This window comes from Panicum virgatum, chromosome 6N, assembly GCF_016808335.1.
Source record: "Panicum virgatum strain AP13 chromosome 6N, P.virgatum_v5, whole genome shotgun sequence".
In the NCBI taxonomy this organism is placed as follows: domain Eukaryota; kingdom Viridiplantae; phylum Streptophyta; class Magnoliopsida; order Poales; family Poaceae; genus Panicum; species Panicum virgatum.
The window spans coordinates 50,585,105-50,610,884 of record NC_053150.1 but is presented as its reverse complement, the minus strand read 5'-3'; the positions used below and the strand labels follow the sequence as shown (position 1 = coordinate 50,610,884).

The window sequence follows — 25,780 nt, the reverse complement described above, 5'->3', positions numbered from 1 at the left end:
CTACCCCAGAGGTCTCTGGCAAAGCTGATCTGAGTAGGTTTACCTTCGATTCGATCGGATTTCTTCACGGGATAGCAGTCAGCCAGGGTGAAAGCGCGATCTTTAACCAAATCCCGTCGGACCCAGGCAAGGAAACTCTCACCAACAGGAGCCCGAGCGCGAGGTGGCGCAGCGGGCATGGCCCATAGCTGACCAAAGAAGGACTCGATTTCTTCTCCAGGATCAATTCGATTTTTCCCCACCGCAGGATCCTCTTCCTCCTCGCGCCATCGCGTGCCAAGTGTCGGGTGGTTGGTAGGTGGAGCCGCAGAGGATGCCCCGTCCTCGACAGACGGACACGTACTCTTCGAAACCGCCTCCCTCTCCACCCTCCACGGCGGAGCCGGCGAGGGGATCGGTGGGTCAGGCGGCGCCACCACCGGTGTCGCCTGAGTCGCTCTCACCTCCCCCATCAGAACCTCTTGACGGAACGGTCTCTTGGCAGGCAATTTATACAGTATATCACATGTCCAAGAGGACAAAAATTGCCCAGCAGAGTGCTCGATCGGACGGAGAAAGCAAAGTAAATAAAGATACGGGATTCCTCGATAATCCTCCATCAGTGTATGATTGCATACTTACGAGAGCATATAGTATTTTGTTGCTTCATAGGTTGGCCATAGCATTCAAATGTGTGATATTGTTAAAATTACATCGGCTGCGAGTCAAGTAAGCATGGGATGTAATAACCATGTGTGCACAGAATTTATTTCTTCACAAATAAATTTACAGGAGTGAACATTTATTGATCACTCGCAAAGCACTTCAAAAGGAAGATGGGTATATGATCCATCACAATCGAAGCATGATTGTTGCATGACAAGCATGCAGTCCATCCAAACGCATTCTCGTTAACATTAAAAATGCTCCGAATAAATATCACATATTTTAAAGAATTCGCATGTTCCTTGCTACTGCAAATCAACGAAAATCTCCGAATAAATGTGTGATATTGTTAAAATTAGATCGACTGTGAATCAAGTTCAGGATTTTGGGATTCAAAACCATATAAAATTCAGTTGCCATCGATGGGTGAATTTTAGAAAATTCAAAAGGGGATTCAGTTGTCAATCCATCAATAAATTTATTTTTAAATAAAGTTGGGATAGAACTTGATGGAAATTTGGCCATTGATCGTCCCTACTGTAGTAGGTGGCGGGAAGAATTGGGGAGAAAAATGGTGAAATCATTTGATAACTATCATAAAGTGAGAGAGGTAGAAAAGAGATCTATAATTAGAGATTATTCACTTTTTTTATACCTAGAGGAGTATGTGGAATTGTATGGACCATAATCATGGCATAAAAATTCAATTTCGATCAAATTTTTGGGATAATTCGGTTTCATTCGGTCCACACCAAGATGGGTGAATTTAGGTGAAATTCGGTCATTTCGGACTGAATCCCAGCATGGGACGGAATAACTATGTGTAGTGCTCAAAATTTATTACTTGTGACAAATAAATTTACCAGGGTGAACACCTATTAATCACTCGCAAAGAACAAATGCTACAAAAGGAAGATGGATATATGATCCATCACAATCGCAGCATCGTTGTTGCATGACAAGCAGCATCCAAGGCCGTCCAAACGCATTCTCGTTAACCTTAAAATTAGGAAACCTACAGGTGTCTCTAGAATCATGCTCCTAAATATCAAATATTCCAACAAATTCTAATGTTCCCTGCCACCGCAAATCAACAAAAGTTCCGCATCTTCTGTAGGCCATTGGTCATTCTGAAATAGCACACAAATTATATGTGATCAATGGTGTGACATCCCAGTCCAAGGGCTTAATAGGATTAATAAGATACTCATAAAAATAAGTTGCAACTTCTTTTTTGGAAGCCGATCTCCAAAGAACTCTGAGGTTAAGCGTGCTTAGCCTGGAGCAAATTAGGAATGGGTGACCGAGGAGACGGGACGTTACAAATGGATTTTGGTATTAACAAATAAAAAATTATCAAACTTCAAAAGTTGGACCTAGAATAAAATTAGAATGGTTCTCGTTTACCATCAAGTTACAAGTTTGGCCTTAGAGACTATTTTGCTAGACTTCCGGTACAAACACCGGCATAATAGGTTTGGTTTCTTATGCATGCTTAATTTGTTGTAGCCTAATTGTTTTTTGTGTTCTACTAGGGACAAGTTCATATTCACTTCAAGCTTTATAAACTCTTCCTCTTCTTAATGATATTAATGATATGCTTGTCAAGTTAGTGAAAAAAAATAAGTTAGCATGTTATAAAAAAAAGGTGAAGGCTTTGCTGAAGAATTGAATAAAAAGATTCATTCGCACTTCCATGACCTTAAAATGACACGCCTGCTGCTTGTTGACACCCGTGGCAATGTCCTGGGTTTTGGAACTGACTACTCGATTCAGGTGCTCGAGAAGGAACCAAATTTATTCTATTAAATTGACCCACGAGTCAACAATATTTTTATTTGTCACAACACAAGTATGCTACTCCCTCCGTTCTTTTTTATATGACACCGTTGATTTTTTTTCCTTCAATTTTGAGATCAGGGCGGGCATTGCGTCTGACAGTAGCAGCGAGGGGGGAAGTCGTCGCAAGCACCACCAATGTTATCATCACTTTCAGTCTTGCATACGTGCTCACAAGAGTGGTCGTCAAGGCACAAACTTGAAAAATATCTGCTCAGGTGGCTGCAAGCGGCGCGCGTTGCCCCAACCGACCCCATCTCTGAATAGTGCGTGCATGAACACGCAATGCAAGAAGCAAGATCGTTCATTGATTAGCTTGACAGATAAATTAAAGAACCACGCATCTTGAATTAACATGTATACCTGCGGCCACAATGACGAGTAGGAGGATGATGGCAGTGGTTGCAGAGAGACTAGTATTCCTTCGTGAAGGCTCCATTGTTAACTACTATTCCTTGTTTTTCTTGTTTCGTAGGGATTGATGAATGTGCTATAGCAGTGAGCGGATGGCAGATGAGCGAGTGATCGAGAAGTTTGGCAGGCAATTTATACAGTAGATCACATGCCCAAGAGGACAAAACTTGCCCAGCAGAGTGCTCGATCGGACGGAGAAAGCAAAGTAAATAAAGATGCGGGATTCCTCGATAATTAATCCTCCATCAGTGTATGATTGCATACTTACTTACGAGAGCATATAGTATTTTGTTGCTTCATAGGTTGGCCATAGCATCCAAGTGTGTGATATTGTTAAATTTAGATCGGCTGCGAGTCAAGTAAGCATGGGATGGAATAACCATATGTGTGCACAGAATTTATTTCTTCACAAACAAATTTACAGGAGTGAACATTATTTATTGATCACTTGCAAAGCACAAATTCTACAAAAGGGAGATGGGTATATGATCCATCACAATCGCCGCATGATTGTTGCAAGACAAGCATATGCAGACCATCCAAACGCATTCTCGTTAACGTTAACGCCGTCAGTCCCACCCACGACCGGTGCACGGCCGCCGCGTGTGGCCCACATGCTCCTATTTTGCCGAGTGTGGCTCTCAAGGCACTCGGCAAAGGCTTATGTCGATGTGTGCTTATTTTTTGCCGAGTGGCGGCACTCGGCAAAGCTCTGATATGCCATGTGTCTCTGTTTCGCCGAGTTCCTTGTGTCTGGCGCTCGGCAAAGTATCTCTTTGCCGAGCGCTTGTGATCTGGCACTCGGCAAAGGTCCGTGCACACGGCAAAGTGCCGGTTTCCGGTAGTGACTTGATCCAGCAGTAGTAAAAACATTTGCTCTACTTTCATATTGTCATGTAGTCGCTCCTTTATTAATGAGAACAATAATTTGTACAGTTTAAGGTAGAGTATATGCATCTATTGTTACATGTTGCAATAAATATTCATACGATGAAAATTGGTGGTCATGGAGAGAATTTATTTGATCCATAGCAACGCACGGGTATGGAGCTAGTCTGGATTAAAAGCCAACTGTAGAATTACAAAGCAGTGGATATGAATTGACAAATTAAAGATCAACTGCAGAACAATTAGATTCTAGATTGTGGCAGTAAGCACATTGTAAATCCGTGTTAGAATACCACCAATATACAAACACATTGATGGCCTCAGATTAATGAACACGATAATAACTATGAACATAAACACATACCATCGAAAAGAATCACAAAAGCAAATAAATAGAACAAGACACAATATTTGTTAACGAGGTTCGGCCAATTTGATCTACATCCCCGGGGCAATGACTACGGGCGCTCCTCCCCGAAAATAACAACACCACCGAGTCATCTTTTACATCGCACTGCTTGTGCCCTTGTATTTACTAAGCTACACTTGTGCATCAAAACTTGTGTGCAGCTAAGGGCACATGCATGCATTAGCTGGTTCTAGCCATTGCGACACATCAAAATCAGAAGGCGAGGCCCTCAAAGAAGCCAGCATCAGGCGGTGCCATTGCTGTCGGCGTGCCGTAGCATCCGCTGGATCTGCTGAACAACTCGTCCATGGTGACCTGGGTGCTCCAGGAGCAACCTCCGTACTCGCCGTACCCTGGGCCGCCCAACAAGCCGCCCAACAAGCCGTCCATGCTGAACGGGGTGTTCTGCCGAAGCTGCTCCTCGGCGATCGCCAGGGTGTTCTGCAGAAGCTGCTCCTCCTCGGCTGTCACTAGCGTGTTCTGCTGGCTCTGCTCGTCCTCGGCTGCCACCAGGGCCATAGTGTTCTGCAGAAGCTGCTCCATCTCGGCTGTCACCAGCGTGTCCTGTTCCTGCTCCTCGTCGGCTGGGAACAGGGACTCGTAATCTACGCACACTGGCATCGTCATGCCCATCTGGTCGTCAGTAAACAAGGGCTCCTGCATCTGATGGTAGAATTCCTGATCCACGAAGTAGTAGTTACTGGCGCTGGCCTGCGCGTGGCTGATCTTGCTCGGCCGCGCCTGAGGGTGGTCGGCGGTCGCCTTTCTCTTGGAGGCAGAAGAGCACTGGACCGCCGCCTGCTCGGACAAGGTGGGGTTGGTGGATGTCGACGAGGCCTTCAACTTCCCCTTGGCGAGAGAGGATGACGAGCGATAAACCTTGCACAGCACGTGGCCATCGCAGCCGGCTTCTTCGTCGTATTCAGTCATACACCATCCCAAACGGTTGAACGATCTGCTCGAGCCCTCCTTGCGCCCGTAGGACAGGTTGCACAGCGTGGCGCCGGCCACCAGACCCTTGACGGGCTTCGGGCGCGTCTCCGAGTGCCAGCACGCGTCGCCGCCGGCGATGGCGCGCTGCCTGTGCCCGCTTGGTTTGCCTTGGGTGTTCTTGTACCGCTTGGGGCAGTAGAAGTACCATACGCTGCTGTAGCCGTCGTCTCCGGCGAGGTCGGTTCCCGGCGCCGGCTCCAGGTTGGCGACGAGGTCCTCCGGGGCGGCGGAGCAGACGTCGACGCGGTGGACGAAGGTGAAGTCGGCGGCACCGGAGCGCAGGCCGCGCAGGAGCGCGACGGACGACGCGTCGTCGGCCTTGGCCATGTCGACGGACCAGCTGGTTCTCGCGCGCTCTCGAGTTCTGGCGATCGAGAGAGGCGGAGAGGGGAGGGAAGATGGAGATCGCAGGTGAAGGTGCGTGGCGCAAGGCACTTACGGCCAGTGCTTATAAATACCAGTGTAGTTGGATGGAAATCACGTAGTGCATAGTCGGACGGCGTACAAATAACAGTGGCGTGGATCTCAATCAATCTATTGGCTGTTGGAGTTCGTAGTCGTCGGACCCGCGTACACAAACAACGGAGCGGAGGGAGGGAGCCTCCGCAAAACTCGCGAGGAGATCAAACGGAAACGACCAGCGGAGAAAGAGCCAGCTCAGTTGTGGTGGTGGTGGTGGTGGTGGGGTGGGGTCAGGATTTCACCATCCTAAATATTCATCCTTCGTTCATGCAAGATTCAGTTTCGTCAGGCTTGGAAAAGCAGAGCAAGTCGGCGTGAACAGGAAAGTGCATTGCCCTTCTCCAAGTGCTGAGCAACATTTGACGTGTACAGAAACAGGTATAGGAAAATGGACTTCCAGTGTTAGCATCAGCAGCTGAATCAACCACTGACCAAAAGAATGAACGAATCGATGGTGACAACTGACAAAGACCAGAGAGTTATGCCTCAAACTCATCCTTGTGTTGTCTGTCTCTCGATAATCCCAAACACGCTGTTCAGACTGAAGTGCACAATGACCAATCTGCTCTCCAGGGATGTGGTAGCCGTTGTCATCTCACGTTGCAGCACTGAGCGCTTCCAGCTTGCAACTTTCTCCACAAACAAATCATGTGCTGTGGGGATTGGTAGTGCGCGGTGAAGTAACCATCAAAGCAACAAGGCTGGTAGAACCTGACATCATGCAAATACTCTACAGGCTGACGAGTGGTATTGAACTTCTCAATCCACATACCCATACTGACATCTTCCATCTTGAATTGCTGTGTCAAGAAAAAAAAAAGTGCAGCCATTAGAAATCACACATTGCAGACCCCATTATTCAAAAAATGACAATAAAGCACTATTGCTGTACCCAATGGCAAGAGATAGAAAGAGGGTATAACTGCTGTACTTACTCTTAATGCCTTGTTATCAAACTCAGATAAAATGTATTGAGCGATATCTGATTAAATCACGTAGCTAGGTCCATTAGCATAAGGCGGATATACTTGCTCTGGCCATTCCTGTTAGGAGCAGAAAAACTAATAGATCAAATTTATGCAGCATCAACATGATGTAAGACAAAATGAAGCCAACAATTTAAGGTTTTATAGGGCATATAGGGTCACCACAACAAATTATGTAGCTATATGCCAGATATTGTACCAAAGGTGCTGCTTTCAATTCCTTAACACATTCATAGAATTTGAAAAGGATAAACCATATACTAATGATATTAATGAGACTAAAGGGCTCATCCCTGATGACCTAACAATTAACATGCTGAATCCACACTAATTCAGCAACCTAGCGTAAGGAAGACCACCTAAAATAGAGTCTCACCTCATATGTGACAGACCATTTCCCAGACCGTAAAGGTCTGTGGTAGTAGTTTATATTTCCTACATACATGCTCTTCCCACTTTGGACCTTCTTTACTTGATCTAAAACACATTCAACTCTGACAAGACCTTCCCACTTTGGACCACGCCTCCTCTCTGTGAGACACCTACACCACCTCCTCCACCTCCACATCCACCTCACCCGTTTTCAAAACCACCTATAACCCATTTCTTCAAGCGCCGTCCCAAAATCCCCATTGACCTTCTTCTAGCTCTACCACCTCGGCCAGTCCTGATGAGCCCGCTGTTGATACCTCTAATGCTAATATTGATTAGACACATATTGTTTCTGATGATATTGATGAGTTACAGGTCTATCCACGATATAATCTACGAGATCGTAGTACTATTCATCCTAAAGACAAGTATAGTTTTCCCAGCATGAATGCCGCTATTTCTGAGCCAATCACTTATTAGGAAGCTGCTAGTATTCCAGAGTGGCAGCTTGCTATGTCTGAGGCACTTGCTGCCTTTGATCGTACAGGAACATGGGATCTTGTTCCACTGTTGTCACATGCTATACCTATCACATGCAAATGGGTCTTCAAAATTAAAACCAAGTCAGATGGTTCTACTGAAAGATATAAAGCTCGGTTGGTTGCCAAGGGTTTTCAGCAAACTCAAGGTCTTGATTATGATGAGACATTTGCTCCTGTTGCTCACATGACCACTGTTCGCACTCTAATTACAGTGGATGCTTCTTGCTCTTAGCCTATCTCTCAGATGGATGTTAAGAATGCTTTTCTCCATGGTGATTTACATGAGGAAGTATATATGCAGCCCCCATCAGGTGTTCATGCGCCTTCAGGTTATGTTTGTCGTCTCCGCCGTGCATTATATGGTCTCAAATAGGCTCCTCTTGCTTGGTTTGAGCGCTTTGTTTTTGTGATCCGAGCCGCAGGTTTTTCACCAAGTGAGCATGATCGAGCCCTCTTTATTCATCGTTCTCCCAATGGACGTACTTTGCTCCTCCAATATGTTGATGATATGTTAATCACGAGAGATGATATAGAACACATTTCTCATGTGAAGACGCAACTTGGGGAGCAATTTCGGATGTCTGATCTAGGTCCTCTCGGTTATTTCTTTGGCATTGAGGTCTTGCATTCTCCAAAGAGCTATTATCTTTGTCAATCCAAATATATACATGATATTTTTGCTCATACTGGCATTACTGATAATCGGACAGCTGCAACACCTATGGATCTTCACTTATAGCTTCGTCCTACTGATGGTGCTCCCTTGGAGGATCCCTCTCGGTATAGGCATTTTGTCAGGAGGCTTGTTTATCTCATTGTTACTCGACCTGACATTGCTCATGCTCTGCATATCTTGAGTCAAGTTGTGAGTGCTCCTACATCGGTTCACTTTGGACACTTGCTTCATGTTCTACGGTACTTAAGGGGAACATCATCTCAGTGTTTGCTCTATGCTCATGATAGTCCACTTCGTCTTCATGCTTACTCGGGCTCCACTTGGGCGAGTGATCCCACAGACCGTCGTTCAGTCACTGGTTATTGTATCCTTCTTGATTCTTTTCCTCTTGTTTGGAAGTCCAAGAAGCAATCCATTGTATCTCGATCAAGTCACTGGTCAGCTCCTTAGCGTGACAATTAACATCACTTTCTTATTACCTAAGAGAATAGATAAGGGAAGAAGGCAGGCCAAAGGTGAGGCAGAACTTCGAGCACTTGTCACTACCACTTCCGAGATTGTATGGCTTCGATGGTTGCTAGCTGATTTTGGTATTTTCTGTGATACCCCCACACCTCTCCTTTGTGATAATACCGAAGCCATACAGATTGCTAATGATCCTGTCAAGCATGAACTCACGAAACAGATTGGTGTTGATGCCTCTTTTACTCGGTCTCATTGTCATTAACAGACAATTGCTCTTCAGAATATGCCATCAGAGTAGCAAGTCGCTAATTTCTTCAACAAAGCACAAACTCAAGCGCAGCATCGACTTCATTTACTCAAACTCAATGCTTCTAATCCTCCACCTCCGCCTTGAGTTTCAAGGTGGTGTTAAGTATGGCCCATATAGAGACTGGCCCAGCCCATATTGACTTGCTCATATGCTAGAGCTGCTGCAGTCTACTCTCTCTTGTTCATTCACCAAAGGTAACAATCATCAATGCAGAAACTTGAATAATATCCCCTCAGGTGGCTGCAAGCGGCGCGTGCTGCCCAACCGACCAGAGGCATAAACATCATATGTGTCTAACCGACCAGTTTCAACAGTGCAACGCAAATGATCTTCTTCTTCTTGTTCTCTCAAGTCTTGAATCAAATAAATTTTACACACAACAATTGCATAATAGCCTTCACTAATCACAAGTACTGCGACATCCTCTATGGAGGAGGCACAGGCTGATAAACGTTCTCGGGGTGATTCTGCGGCATCCACTTAGCAGTAGGTCTTCTGGTAAAACTTCCATGTGCCGGGTTTTGCATCGCAATGATTAAAAACCCCTCCCCTTTGCCCTCCTCCCCGCGCTTCAGGGGGCAAAGGGGACACGTGGCGCACAGCCAAGCTTTTGGCTATTTTGCAAAAAGATTCGCTGGTTTTCTATAAATTACAACTAAACTCATATCGTCCCAACAGTAAGCACCCACGTTCATATATTTTTCATGTAGTACCTTGAACTAATGTTTATTTTGATGTAAAGAATGAGAAATTCGATAATGCTCGGCTCATTACAAAAATCCCCTCTAGGCACTTTTCCAATAACCCTCGTAAGACCCCCAACCCTAACCTTTGGCTATTTTGCAAATAGGCCGTCCAGTTTTCTAAAAATTACACTAAACCTAGCTCATCCCTGCGGTACAGTACCCACGTTCATATATTTTCATGACCTTAAACTAATATTTATTTCGACACAAATAACAAGAAATTTAATAATGCTCTAGTCTTTACAAAAATCCCCCCCCCCCCCCCCACACACACACACCCACACACACTTCGAATAACCCCCCTCATGGTCCCAATACCCCGTCTCAGCCGAGACCGCGGAGGAAGCGGCGGTTGCTGCGATGCGTGAGGAGGCAGCACGGCCCTCTGCAATGCGCCCCAAGGGCGCCAGATGTTCTAGTAGGATTAGTGGTGTCCAACCAGCCTCAGCAGGGATCCAAGGGAACGGCGCAAAGCCCTCTCTCCCCTAGGGATATGGTCGATCGATGGATCTAGTTATGCCCTCAGCATCAGGAATGCTCATGTTCACGGTTCCAGGAGCTGAAATCCATAGGGCTCTCCAACCTCAGCTGAGCAGGGACAGGCCCCCATTAAATTTAAGGGTATTTAGTTGATAACTGTTGATACTTTTTGAAATAACAAATAAATTTGATCGAAGTTATTAAAAAAGTTTGACTTAGAATAAATTTAGAATTGTTTGTTTTTCATGTTACTAATTAATCTGGCCTGATAGATTCTTTTGCTGGACTTCCAGTACAAACACTGGCATAATAGGTTTGGTTTCTTATGCATGCTTAATTTGTTGTATCCTAATTGTGTTTTGTGTTCTACTAGGGTCGAGTTCATATTTGTTTCATGCTTTTTGAACTCATCCTCTTCTTAATGATATGCTAGTCAAGTTATAAAAGAAAAAAGATGAAGGCTTCGCTGAAGACTTGAATCAAAAAGCTAAGATTCATTCGTATTCCATGACCTTTCCAATGACACGCTTGCTGCTTGTTGACTTTATTATATACTGTTACATGTATGGAGACCAAGCGGAGATCATTGTTTGATCAGATCAAAGCCCTGATTTTAAAAAAAAAAAACAGAGCATAGCAGCAGCAGCAATCTTGATGAGATCAGGGCGGACATTGCGTCTGACAGTAGCTGCGAGCTGGGGAGCCGTCGCACGCACCGCCAATATTATCCTGGCTCTCAGTCTTGCATATACTTTCACAAGAGTGGGTCGCCAAGGCAGAGCCCTACATAAATGCCGCTCAGGTGGCTGCAAGCGGCGCGCGTTGCCACACCCGACCCCATCTCTGAATATAATGCATGAACACGTACATAGATTAGGTCGTTGATTAGCTTGAGAGATAAATTAAAGAACCGCGTGGCTTGAATTAACATGTATACCTGCGGCCACAATGACGAGTAGGAGGATGACGGCAGCAGTTGCAGAGAGATTAGTATCGTTCCTTCGTGAAGGCTCCATTATATTGCTACTTACTATTGCTTGTTTTTCTTTCTTCGTGTATGTTGAAGATTGCTGAATTGATGAATGTGCTAACAGTGAGCGGATAGAAGATTAGCAAGTGATCGAGGAGAAGTTTGGCAGGCAATTTATATAGTGAATCACATATGTCGAAGAGGACAAAACTTTGCTATAGAATGCTCAACTCTGACGGAGAAAGCAAAGCTAATAAAGGTACGGGCCGGGATTCCTATAAATAATCCCCCATTGGTGTATGATTGCGTACTTACTTGCGAGAGTATATATAGATTTAAATTATATGATTGCATACTTACTTACAAGAGCATATGTAGTATTTTTGTACCAAACAAGTATAAGAAAATACACGTTAAGCGGGGTATATACAAATGCATATATACAAATTCCGTCGTACAAGCATCTTCAATAGACTAAACTGATAGGTCTTAATATGAACATTATTATCAAGTCGAAGATTTGAGCACAAGCGAGCAGCTTCGGCCACAACAAACCTAATTTTTGTTATAAGAAACTATATATCTATACTACTACAAAAATCATTTTTAGACACGTCAAATTAATTTATGATATCTGACGATCATAGGATGACCAGCATTTATATACTGACCATGACCATAACTCCATAAGTAGGGTTGAACAAAAAAAAAACTCGTGACTCGTGGCCCTTTAGCTCACTTAGCTCGTGGCTAGTTTGGCTCAGCCCAGCTCAGCTCATTAGGAATTTTTACTGAGCCGAGCTAAAATTTTAGCTCGTTAATTATAAAAGCTAGCTCGAGCCGATCGCGGGCCCAACGAGCCAAACATAGCCCAGGAGACATCGTGACGGAGGGAGCAGCCCAACAGGCCTAAAAGCCCACTCCTATCTCCAACCCTTTTATGACTTCCCGTAACACCACTCAGCCCCTCGATCCCCACACCATATGCGCCGCCGAATTAGCAGGCCACACCGCACTGCAGCTGCCCCTCCAACTCGGCACCTCCACGACTCTACTCCGCCCTGACGACTCCAATGCAGTTACCAGACTGAGCATCTACTGATCACTCGCAAAGCACAAATGCTACAAAAGGAAGATGGATATATGGTCCACCACAATCGCAGCACGATTGTTGCGTGACAAAGCATCCGAGGCTATCCAAACGCATTCTCGTTAACGTTAAAATTAGGAAAGCCTGGAGGTGTCTCCAGCATCATGCTCCTAACTATCTAATTGTTGACGTGAAAATGCGTTACGCCAGATACTTAAGCACTAAACATGCACCCGAAGCAGCACTCCTTGTTGCTATGGTTCTGTTTGGATCCCTGTGTTATTTAGTAACACACCCCCAAATAACCTCCAAATAACACCTGGGAGCCAAACATGTGTGTTACTCCCTCTGTCCTGAAATGTAAGTCATTCTAGTATTTTACCAGATTCATTGAACATTCTCTGAATCTAGATAAACTGTATGTCCAGATTCATTGAACATTCTATGAATCTGGACACAGTAAAACACTCCCAAGATGATTTACATTTCAGGACGGAGAGAGTATTTGTGTGTTGGCACTAACACACCCCAAAATTCTAACCCCTCCAAGAGGTGATTATTGTGTTACTTCTGGTGGGCCCCACTATAAAAAGAGATAGCAGTGGTTCCTTAAGTGCTAAATAACACTAGGATCCAAAATAGTAAGTGTTATTTCTTTGAAGGGTTATTTGGAGGGGTTAAAAACTAACACTAACACTAACACTAACAATAGGATCCAAACACGGCCTATGTTGTTGTGGGAACAAAAACTTCCGGTTTTATAAACTATAACTTCTGATTTTGACAGACGAGGTATGTCGGTAGATCTGTTGAACGCTCGCCTAGAAGGGACTCCATCATGGCATGCGAAAAGTGGTTTGCCCTAGGCTCAGCATGCTAGCTAGGGTGCCCCCTCACGCTATGGAGACGAGAGAAGAACAGAACATATGGTTAGAAAAAATTAGGGTAAAGAAGAAGGATAAAAAGATAAATGTATTTAATAGATTCGACTGGATTCCCTGAATGGCCGTGGCCCTTTGTATTTATAGGGTGGAGAGATCTTACCCCGAGTACCAAGTTGAACCAGATTAACAATCGTGACAAATTGAACTCTCTACTTAGATTCTCCTAAAACTAAACTTCTAGTTTTTAAAACCGGAACTTCTGATTACTAAAACCAGATCTTTGGTTTCTAAATCCGAAACTTCTAGTTTTCACTAACATGTGTCAATTTTGGTCGTACACACAAATATTCCAACGAATACGTATGTTCCCTGCCACCGTAAATCAACAAAAATTCCGGATCTCATGTAGGATATGGATCATTAATAAATAGCACACGATTTATGATGAACTGCACAAATGAATACCCACTCTATTGTATATTCATAGCTGCACTCGGTGTTTTTCACTCATGGCGGCCAAATAAAGATGCAGTTTAGCTCATGTTTTCAATTAATTTTGCTCAATGCAACAACACATCAGTTAGCACAAACTGCAGCGCTCGACAAAGCCTCAGTGATGCTGGACCGAAAACGCTAAAATACCAGCGGCATAAACATCATACAGGTCCTTTAACCGACCAGTTTCGACATTGAAGCGCAGCTGATCTTCTACCCCCCTATTTTCTGAAGTCTAGAATCAAATAAATTTATAAACAGCAATTGCAGAATAGCCTTCACTAATCACAAGAACGGCGGCATCCCCTGGGGAGGAGGCACAATCTGATAGCCGTTCTCTGGGTGATTCTGCGGCATCCACTCACCAGCAGGCCTTCTGGTAAAACTTCCATGTGCCGGGTTCTAATATAATCCCACCAAAAGAAGTAGCAAATCCCCGTGAGGGAGGAGGGTGTTACACCAAAAGTTTGATTCCATGTAATTGTATCACTTAAAGTCTGATTTAGAGTAAAATTAGATTGATTTGTTTTATAGGGCAGAGGAAGGAGGGTGTTACATTAATTATATCCAACAGTGCGAACCTGTCCAATCCCCGAGTCCCATATTACCATCATGTTACAGGTCCAGCCTAAGAAATTCTTTCGGTGGACTGCAGTACAAACATCGGCATAATAACAGCTTTGGTTTCTTATGCATGCTTATTAATCTGTTGTAACCTAATTGTGTTTTGTGTTCTACTCCCTCCGTTCCAAATTATAAGTCATCCCAAGAATTTTGGAGAGTCAACATTTATCAAGTTTGACTAAATTTATATAATAAAATAATAATATTTATGATACTAATTAAATATTATTAGATTCTTTGTAGTTATATTTTTATATTATACTTATTTGATGTCATAAATTTTTGTATTTCTCTCTATAATTTTGGTCAAATTTTGAGATGGTTTGACTCTCCAAGATTCTTGGAATGACTTATAATTTGGAACAGAGGGAGTACTAGGGTCGAGTTCATATTCACTTTTATAATCTCTTCCTCTTCTTAATTAATGTTATGCTCTGTCAAGTTATAGAAAAAAAAAGAAAAAAGTTCCTAGGAAAGTTATAAAAAAAAGGGTAAAGGATTTTCTGAAGACTTGAATAAAAAAGTTTCATTCGTACTTACATGACCTTTAAAATGACACGCTTGGTGCTTGTTGACGCCCGCGGCGGTGTGCTGAAGTTTGGGATACCTACTCGATTCAGCTCCTCAAGAAGTAAAACCAAATTTATTCTTTTAAACTGATCCACGAGTCCAGCAATTTTATTTGTCCCAACACAAGTGTAGGCTACATACCCATATTACGACATCCGGCAGACATCATCATATATATTATTACATGTATGGAGACCAAACAGGGATCATTGTTTGATCGGATTGGAGCCCTAATTGAAAAGCGCAGCAGCAATCTTGATGAGATCAGGACGGACACGGCGTCTGACAGAAGCAGAGGCGAGTGGGGTTGCCTTCGCACGCACCGCCAATATTAGCCTCGCTTTCGGCCTTGCATATACCGTCACAAGAGTGGTCGTGGATGCACCACCCTGGATACGTGCGGCACATGTGGCTGCAAATGCCGCCTTGTGCCCCAACCGACCTCATCTCTGAATAATGCATGAACACCCACATAGGTTATAATAGAGCAAGAAGCTAGATACTCCCTCCGTTCCAGAATATAGGCGTTTGTGATCATTCAATTTATTTGTGACGAACTGAAGATATTCCGCATCTTCTGTAGACCATAGATCATTCAGAAATGGCACACAATTTATTTGTGATGAACTGAATACCCACTCTCTTGTATTCATAGCTGCACTTGTTTTTCACTCATGGCGACCAAAGATGCAGTTTAGCTCATGTTTTCAAATAATTCTGCTCAATGTAACAACACATCAGTTAGGACAAACTACAGCGCTCAACAAAGCCTGAGTGCTGCTGGACCGAAAACGCTAAAATACCAGCGGCATAAACATCACAGAGATCCTTCAACCGACCAGTTTTGGCAGTGCAGCGCAGCTGATCTTCTTGCCCCTGTTCTCTCAAGTCTAGAACCAAATAAACTTTATACACAATAATTGCAGAATAGCCTTCACTAATCACAAGAATGGCGGCATCCTCTGGGGAGGAGACACGGGCTGATAGCCGTTTTCTGGGTGATTCTGCGGCATCCGCTCACCAGCAGGCCTCCTGGTAAAACTTCCATGTGCCGGGTTCTGCATAGGATTGAAGGTGCCCCACCAGTGAGACTCGCCTTCAGCAGGGATCCAAGGGAACGGCGCAAAGCCCTCTCGCCCCCATGGATATGGTCGGTCGATGGGTCTAGTGATGCCCTCAGCATCAGGAATGCTCCTGTTCACAGCTCCAGGGGCTGAAAATCCATGGGGCCCTCCAACCTCAGCTGAGGATGCTGCCGCAATGAAAGATGTAATTGTCAAGGCCCTCGGCCTAACCCTTCTAGTGGTAGGAGGGAATGGGCTGCTCTGCATAGAGGAGTGCATTGACTGTTGGTACATATGGCCTCTTGCACCATGACCATGGCCTCTAGTCTCTGCCACAACAGCTGGAACTGACCCTAATGGTGCCACCAAATTGTTTCCACTGCGAGGTGTTGGCCTGTAGTATTTAAACATTGTAAGAGATATGGAATTATGTACTTGACAAAGCAGAAGAAAATCAACAAAGATTTGTAGCACTAAAATATTTCAGTGAGCTTTCGAACTAGCCAATGGAACCATCAAACAGATCAAAATTTCAGGTTTCAGCGCTTGCAACTGAACTTCAGAATAATTTAGGATGCAGCAGTTTTTTTTTTTGTCATATGCTATGTGTCATTCCATTAAGAAGAAAGCATATGGTACAATGAAGAGTGCAAACGCACACCAACACCCACAAACTGAAAACTAATTACAGCAGTGCCATTGCCAATTACCCATGTATAATGACCAAACTGCACTACAAGGCCAATTGTGCGAGGCAAGCTTGCAGCAACTAATAGGCACAGTTGTTAGGCACCACCTATTTGAGGTGGAGTACATGTACTTTTGTGCATAAAATGGGGTCTATGTAGAATGGGCAGGGGTGGAGTTGCATCTAGTTGTTGGGGTCAGCTGACTACAACATATTTCGGTAATTCCTTATAAAAAAACATATTTCAGTAATTCTACTATTGCCACCATCCCAGAATATAGCTATATTTAGGGTTTTTTCAAAGTCAAACTTTTTTTAAACTTTGACCAACAATATCTCTAAAAATAAATGATTTCAAACAAAAAAGGTTATATGTTATAATAGATTAATAGTTGGTTTCACAATAAATTTATTAGCATAATTTTTTATGTTCTTAGCCTCTGATTATTTTGCTATTTGTAGTCAAAATTAAAAACGTTCAACTTTGAAAAGGTCTAAACGTAGCTAATATGGGACGGAGGGAGTATAATCCCACCAAAAGAAGTAACAAATCTCTCTTTTCGAATATATACATTGCATCATGTACTAAAATCCCAATTACTCAAATGATAAAAACTTCTAGCTTCGGCCTGAATATAGGGATCCAATATTTGAATGATACAAACCTATTCAGAAACAGATTCATGAACTTGGCATACCTATGGATTAGGGGATGATGACGTGCATATGATCTGGATCTCTGTTGGCTGCTGGTATCATATCTTGGTAGTCCTATACCAAATGGAGTCATAGAATGATCAGGAATTCCTGATACAGGAATATTACTCAAATGCCTGTGCTCACTGTCATGATTCCTTGTCTCGGTAGCATGGAAAACTTGAGCATTACTCAAATCTGGAGTTGCATGGCCTTCCAAGCCAGTTGAATGCCGATGAAACGAAGTGCTTTCAGCACCAGAATTAGAAGTAGAAGGCACATGCACAGGATGAAGAAAACCACGCAGAGCAAGATATGGGCAAACAAGTGAACTGCTTGCTGCACTTGAGTGATCTCCAATTGTGTGATCTTCATAAAAGGCAAATATCAATGCAGTAAAAAAGAAATAAGCTTAAGGGGTTGAAGTTTAAGTTGAATGCTTACAAGAAGTTGGCTCAGCTTCACGCTCCCTACAAAAGAAAATATAAGTTAAATTAAGAACTTGAATAAAGGAAACATTTTTTTAAGAACCTGAGGTTTCATATATGATATCCCCAGGAAATAAACATGAATTGTTTCAGCAAAACATAGAAATCCAGTATTAACAGCTAAATGCCATACATAAACAAATTACAAATGGAATGGAAATACACAAAGCAGGGAGGACAAAATAACCTGCTAGTCAACATCCGACTTAGCTACCGCCTCAATGGAATCTAAAAGCATATATATACTCATCATAAATGAAGACCCAAATATGCCCAGACAGCGTAATTTTGAGTCCTCGTTGAGCCAAATTTGGGTGCATATTTCCTCTTCATACAAAGCTGCCAAGTTCCTAATAGGTTGGTCTAGTTTTACTTTTACAAATATAAAGGCCCCAACCATAGCATGTATTCATAAATGTTATGCTTAGTGTATGGAAACTCCAAATGGTACTAAGGGACATGGGACATGTCATATGGATAACATAATGCATTAATCGTCATCATGAACCATTGATGGCAGCATCAAAGGAATTAAAGGTTATACCTTTCAGAAAGTAGGCCATAGGTTTGAATTCATCTAGCTTTTTTTTTCAATTTTCATAGCTACTTTCTCATAGCTAAGCTAAGAGCAAGTGCTTTTAAAAATCCGTTGACATGCCATATGACAAAATAGATACTCAGGTTTAAAAGGAAGAGCGCAATCCTCATTCTCGCTTCTCAATCAATAAAAACATGATGCAAAACCCATCCAACCCAAGGTAAAGAGAAGTACTTACTCAAACACAGAAGCTAGCTGCGTGAATCCACTAAAGGGGCACCACTGAAATCCAAATGGCTGTGAGTGGATCCAACATGATAATGAGAAATGGTAGAGAGGTCAAATGATATCAGACAAAGATGATGTACTAAAACTGAAAACTGCATCTTCTACGGCATATTCAATACTCCCTTCATTCATTTTATAAGGTTTAGTTTGACTGCCCAAGTTCCTTAATATATGAGTTATGTAACACAAAATTGGTACCATTAGGTTCGTATTTAAAAGCACTTGCTAATGATTATGATTTCGTAACAAATAAGAAAATATTATATGGAAAATTTACAGTCAAATGTCGATTTTGCACAGCCAAACTATGCCCCAAGCCACCATAACACTGTACTACAGAAGCACGTTAACACTTCCTCTAGTGCCTATAATATACAAATTACAAACTAAAAGATATGACTTTTCATGATGAAAAATAACAAGAAAATTATGTTAAAACTTGTATGGCCTAAATGCTCTCAGATAAGCACTTACAAGGTCAGAGGTGATATCATAGTTGTCACTAGTCGCCCAGCCACCCATATCAATATCAGCAGAAGGGCGGTGTCCGCTTGCATAAAGCCAGCGACCTTTCTCAATCTTCCGACAATTAGGGCATTGCATTGCTCCTTTTGCATTGAATGCAGATCCAATACAGTCTAGCAGAAAAAACTTACTTAGATCAGCAATCTGAGTAAGATATCGTAATGTAATTTTAGTGTATGCATTCACATGCACACAGAGGAATGAAGGGACAGAAACATTTTTGGAGATAGAAAAAAAGTTAATGCAAAAATAAAATTATGTTGGCAGTATACCAGTATTCAACTAAATTTAGGTGCTCGACAAAATGCGAAGGCATGATTTGAAGTGGTTGATATTTTGAAGATGATTATGTTCATTCAGTTACAAATGTAGCAATGTGCTCTCTATGTATACATTATCTTGGTTAAACTACACGATTAATCGACCAGTTAAAGCAATTGAGAAAATCTTGAATTGGGCGCCTATAATTTTTTAACTGAGTATTAAAATCTAAGATTTCTAATCTCTGAACTAAATATGTTGTTTCAATATTTGACTAAACTTTCTAATAAATTCAGAATATATTTCACGTTATAAATTTTAAATCAAATGACTTGCATAGGGAACCAACCTGTTATCTGTAAAATGTTAAGTACTCCCTCCGTTCCAATCATTAGTCGCTTTAGCATTTCAAGATACATAGATTTTGCTATGCAGCTAGACATAATACATATCTAGATGTTTAGCAAAAATTATGCATCTAGAAAAGCCAAAACGGCTAATAATTTGGGGCAGAGAGAGTATCTCAGAGCAACAGTCCAGTTTTTGAAACAGCCTAAGTTGATTGAAAAACAAACATAATAGAAATGTAAAGAATACACAGTCACAGATCAGAAAGCAGCAAAATACTCAATGACCAGTAGTGATTAGAACCGCCGCCATAGGAGTTTTATATGCATGGAAAACAAGGTGAAGCGCTGTAATGGTGATCGAAGCACCATCTCAAACAAGCAAAATGTGACAGGTAATTATGAGCCCCCCCCCCCCCCCCGCGGCCATTTCTACAGGACACACTCAACATGATAAAGGCATGAACTGAATTGGAACAGCAAGCCCTAAAGCTGGCATATTTGCAGCAAAAACTGTCCAGCTAACATTTCACGTTATCAATGGGCAAAGGCCTCTGTAGACCTAACAACTAAGCTAAATCGCCTCAACCCGCCGCTAGTGAACCAACCCAAATTACTGCTAAATTCCAGCTTAAAATTACCAATTTCCCCGATCAGGCCCGGGGGCCCCAATTCTGAATGGCCAGCATTAGTGCTTCCACACATGCACCCCCCCCCCCCTCTTCCCAATTCCATCGTCACCGGACTCATCATCAATTCATCATCCGGACATGCATGTGCATACGCATATCTCATAATTCAAGTCTGAAGTCTGAACCACACCGTGATACCCTATGAAATTCTGGAAATCTACCAGCCAAGATTTCCCTTTTAAGCCATTTTAAGCCAAAATACGGCCGTATCTGCAGTATCCCAACGAACGCGACCATCTTAGTCAGATCCGGTTGAGCAAAAACGGCAGCGCAGCAGGGGGGCGAGGGAATCTGACCTAGGTGGAACTCGTGGCCGCATTGCAGCTTGGCGACGGAGCGTCCCCCGCCGAGGGCGAGCACCGGATCCAGGCAGATGGAGCACGCCGCGCCCCCGGCCCCGCCACCGGCCGCCTCCGCCGGCGACGCCGGCGGCGACCTCTCCAGATCCATCGACGCCTCCCCCAGGCGCACCGCCTGCTGCCTCTCTCGCGACGGAGGAGCTCGGGGGGTGGGGGCGTGAGCTCGCACGGGAGGGGAGGGGAGGGGAGAGGAGAGAGAAAGATGAGGGAGGAGAGAAGAGGGTAGGGGGCAGAGAGAAACGAGGACGGTGTGTCCGAACGGAATGGAAGGAGGGTGGGTGGATGATGGCAAAATGGTAATTAACAAAAATGGTCTATGATTATTTGGCTTTTATGCCGTTTAGTTTAACACATGGAATATTCGGGTATGTTGAGCGTGACATTCGTGTAAATGGTGTGGTTCTATTTATTGAAAACACTTGTTTTAGAAATAGTTTTATTTTTAGATTTTCGCTGGAGGTACCATACATAATCAGCGAGAAGGCTTATAAACGGTTGTTACATTATCACGCATCATCGATGTATATTCTTTCAACGGGACAAATTATAAATATCATTATTGCGTTACCACGTGCATGGAGTATATTTTTTCATAAATACCTATATTACATTATCATGCATGCAGCCTATTCTTTCAACGGAAGTTTACAAAGCGTCTCATCAAATTTGATTTTTAAAATCGCTTCTTACATTTATATATACTAGGCTATCAACCAATGCTCCCAAGCTAAATAGAATTAATATAAAAATAAGATTTACAAGTAATAATTATAATCATCTATCTCACACACTCTTTTGCCTATTAAATATTTTAACACATATTTTAAATATATATTTATCATTATTTAGTTGTAATAAATTTCATATTGAATCACAACTTCACGTGCGTTTAATATATATTTAATTGAATCATTGTGCTTGTGAATTGGTATTCTAATCTTTTCCACCATACATGAATACATTGACACATATCATAGATAGTATTTTTATATAAATAATAACATAAATGATATATTAATAATGATAAACATAGTAATTTAAAATTTTATATTAGTGCACTTTAATTGTATAATTATACAATTTAGATTCATATTTAGATGTTATTTTAATTTTTAATAATGAAATAATTGTATAACTTATATGCAAATTTAGAGGGGGGTTTTTTTGAATGAACAAGCACGAGATTGTGCTTATTTCATTGATAGAGAAGGGTGAGAATAAAACCGGTTAACCGGTAATTACAGCAAAACGAGCTATTCTCGCGTTAGGAGGGACTCAAAATGACTAGCCCCCGCTTGAGCCTAAGCAGTGGCCTCGTTCTTAATTTTCGCAAACAGGGAGAGCGCACTAGACTCCTGCCGCTGAAAGACTCTAGAGTTTCTCTTCTTCCAAATTTTCCAAAGAATAAGCATGGCCAGGGTGCGTACTGCCTTCCGCGGAGTGGCTGGGGTCGTCGTGATGTTGTTCCACTCTAAGATATTGCTGCTCGGCCTCTAGTTGGAGGATCCCAAGCCCGGCTGTGCGGTCCAAGTGGCGACTAGTTCCCAGATACGCCGTGTGTACCGGCATTCCGATGTTAGGTGAAGCGAAGTCTCGACTGTGGCTCTGCAGAGTTGGCAGGAGGGGCTGTGATCCCACCCGCGTCGGGCAAATTTAGAGGGTTATCTCTATTATTTTTATAAATACATAGGTGGATAATGTACATGAAGATTATGGGGTTACTTTAGACTTTTTTTTAAAAATGGCTGAGATGGTAATTTATTAGAAAAGATAACGGATCAAATGACATTATGATTAGAGTTGTCGGATTAAGGGTTGGATGTTTCTGATTTTCGTGAGAATTTCTAAAATTTCTCTATTTTTTAGAGTGACTACTTAAAATCCTAGGTGGCTTCACGTGGAAGCTCAAAAGAAGCCTTCAATTAGTATTTTTTAGAGTGTCCACTAAAAATTCTACGTGGCTTCAAAAGCAGCCTTCAATTAGTAATAGTAAAATATATCACGATCCATAGTAATTTCATCCTCTATTATTCTTACGTATCTGAATTAACCATATATAATAGGATATTTCTTACTTAATATACTCGCTTGGAAAGTTGGAACCACATAGTTTTACATCAGCTTACTTGTCCAAAATAATCCCTTTTATACAACAGTCAGCTTTCAGCCAAATTGGCTAAATTAGTTACTCCAGTGCAAAGATCAGCTGAAAAGGAGGGACCAAACTGAAAACCTGGTGTCCTTGGTCAAATCTCAGGCGTGCCTGTGAAATTAACGAACTACTACTACTGGATGCCACTGTGGCTTCTTCAGCAATCTCCGGCCGTGTGCGCGTTCATGATCCGGCGGCGGACCCTGGCGATGTACATGTCGGCGGCGCGGTCGATCTCGTCCTCGATCCTGAACTCCCGGCCGTCGCCCTCCAGGCGGCTCCTGATGACGTCGATCACCGACGGCTCCTCCTCCTGGCCGACATCGTCGTCGTGGAGCCCGTCCACGGCGGGCAACGCGGCAGCACGGAGCTCGCTGTCCTCGTCGTCGTCGAACAGCGAGCGCAGCGTGAGCGCCCACTCGGCGTACCCGCCGTGGCCGTCCTCGTCGGCTACTTGTTCGAACAAGCGAGCCAGTTCGGGGACGGGGAGGCCGACGACGTTCTCGTCGTCCGCGTCGTCCTCCGCCGTCGCGACGACGGCCGTGCCTTGGCACTGCGCCGCTGCCTTGTCCCGGGCCTGGCCCTGGCGCGGCGTGAGCGCGCGGATGTGGCGGGATATCCCGGCGACCACGGCCATCCTGCGGCGGAGCGAGGCGAGGAAGAGGAGGCGGGCGCGGAGCACGGTGGCCTTCCCCCGCAGCGCGCCCACCGCCTTCCTCAGGAACTCGGCCGCCTTGCCAATGCTCTTCATAGCAGCTGGTGGTCTCGGTCGGTGAACTGATGAAGATTGGTGAAACGCAAATAAAGAAGATCAGAGAGAGAGAGAGGTGAAATAATCAGGAGGAAGTCACTGATCGATGATCTTGGTTTGCAGTAGGAGTCTGCCGCTGCAGAGGGGGCTGCCTAATTTGCGGGCGCCCGTAAGTTGGGTTGCATCTGGTCGATTTCCGACAAGAGAGAATCTTCTCCCCACATGTCGATTTCCAGACTTTTTTTTAGTAACATTTTTTGTCGTTTTGTGAGACAATTTTTTTGGAAAAAAAATTCAGAAAAAAATCTGGGAGAGAAACTTAAAGTTTTTCAGAGAAAAATTCTAAGAAAAATATTTTAGAGAGAAGGAAGAGAAAACTTTGATGAAAAAAATTGTAAGAGAAAGTTTTGAAGAAAACTGAAAAGATTTTGAAAAAAAATTGTTGCACCCAAAACTAAAAAAATTGGGGAAAAAGTTTTGTGAAAAAATTTCCATCAAAAAATTAAAAAGAAAAAAGAAAAATACTGCTGCCCATGGGGAGCTCTCCGCCGCGCCGTGGGCCCACCGCTCCCCCGGAGATGCCGACGCCTCCGGAAACATGCCGCCGCCGTCGTGCCTCCTCGGGAAGGTCTTAGTCGTGCCGCGCCGCCAGCCAGCCGCGCCGCTCGCGGAGCTCCCCAGCCAGAGACGCCGACGCCCAGAGAAATCCGCCGTCGCGCCGCGCGTCCCCATCGCCGCCGGCCTGCTGTGCCGCACCTCCCTCCTGCCAGCCCGCCGCGTCGAGCCGCCGCGCCGCTCGCCCTTGGGGCCAAAGCTCGCGGGAGCTTCCCAGCCAGATTCGATCGAGAGGGAGAAAGTAAAGAGAAAAGGAAGGGGAAAGGAAGGTCCGTGGGAGGAGAATCAGAATCACGTGGGTGTGTGGCCCACCACGTTGCGCCCTCTCGCGGGCGGTCGGAGTCGACCGCGAGTTGGGCTGTGACCGGGTGATTGGAAAACCAGCACTAGGGCTGCGGAGACATGTCGGATTGGTGCTCAAAATGTGGTCTCCTTTTTATATATGGAAAAAGATATAGGGAACTATTACATGCAGCTGGGATTCTCAAAAGCTCAAAGTTATAAGAGGAAAAAAAAAGCAATTATTGGACGACTATTAGGCTAGTAAGAAAACTAGCTAGAAAAGCCTTGGAGATTATACTGATGAGTGATGATGAAGCAAAAAGTGGCTCCAACTAGCAAAACAAAATGGCAACGAACTCAGATATATGCAAAAGCAGAAGCAGGTGTGTGTGTGTCTCTAAGTCCATCAGAGAGTCGTCAGTTAGGCAAACCGATCGAGCAAAGTGGCGCACGTGTGATTCACAAACAGCACAACAGGAACCTGGATCACTGTTCGTGTCGTGCAATGCTCTCCAGACGACGCACGCACGCCTGCATCGGATGGATCGATGCCTTTGCTGCAGCTTGGCGTCATGTACATGAGTTGGTTCATGCTGACGACCAGCTGTGTTACGTCTCGATCTCTACCAAGTCCATGACCATCTGTGTTATATCTCCCATGCCTAACACCTGCTTTATTCGTGTGTGTTTCTGCTGTAGCTTGCTATCGCTTTTCTGCTCCGCTTTTGTTGGGTCGCCACGCGTGTTTGCATTGTACGCGGCGCACGGAGTCGTATTAGCTAGACTGGTTGGACAATAAGGCCTTAGTTTGGATTAGCTTTGGATTAACTTGGTGATGTGTGTATATCCTCCAGTGGACTACGTTGTCGATTGTAGAAAAGGGAGAGGTGGTAGTTGCTTGTGGACCTACGCTTGCAATCAAGCTAAGAAAGCAGTATGTGCTGCAATGACGATGTGTGGGAACTGCGTGGCAAGTTTTTGGATGCAGCAACTTATAAAGTCGAACAAGTTTGAGGACCGCGGACCGCGGGTGTATTTCACTTTTGCAACAATGGCATACCTCGTTTACTACTACTTCCTGCGGTCACAAATATAAGTCCATTTAGGTTTAGTTGATTTGTCCTAGGTCGGATCTCTACATTTTTACTGTACATCCCATTACTAGCTACTGTAC

At 43.7% G+C, this 25,780-nt stretch overlaps 2 protein-coding genes and 1 pseudogene across 2 annotated transcripts; all 3 read right to left on the bottom strand.

Moving 5' to 3' along the window:
* Positions 1–6,039: 6,039 nt before the first annotated feature.
* Positions 6,040–7,204, bottom strand: LOC120678291 (annotated as a pseudogene).
* Positions 7,205–15,451: 8,247 nt separating this feature from the next.
* On the bottom strand, positions 15,452–21,102 carry LOC120677732 (E3 ubiquitin-protein ligase RFI2-like). Its single transcript, XM_039958912.1, has 6 exons — positions 20,744–21,102; positions 19,097–19,260; positions 18,573–18,631; positions 17,753–17,778; positions 17,311–17,677; positions 15,452–16,318 (listed from the first exon to the last, which is right to left on the bottom strand). The coding sequence occupies exons 1-6, from the start codon at positions 20,895–20,897 to the stop codon at positions 15,802–15,804; spliced, it is 1,287 nt and encodes a 428-aa protein (XP_039814846.1). The 5' UTR covers positions 20,898–21,102; the 3' UTR covers positions 15,452–15,801.
* A 1,750-nt stretch (positions 21,103–22,852) lies between these two features.
* On the bottom strand, positions 22,853–24,636 carry LOC120679552. Its single transcript, XM_039961159.1, has one exon. It carries the CDS (start codon positions 23,707–23,709, stop codon positions 23,116–23,118), a length of 594 nt encoding a protein of 197 aa, XP_039817093.1. The 5' UTR covers positions 23,710–24,636; the 3' UTR covers positions 22,853–23,115.
* Positions 24,637–25,780: the final 1,144 nt, after the last annotated feature.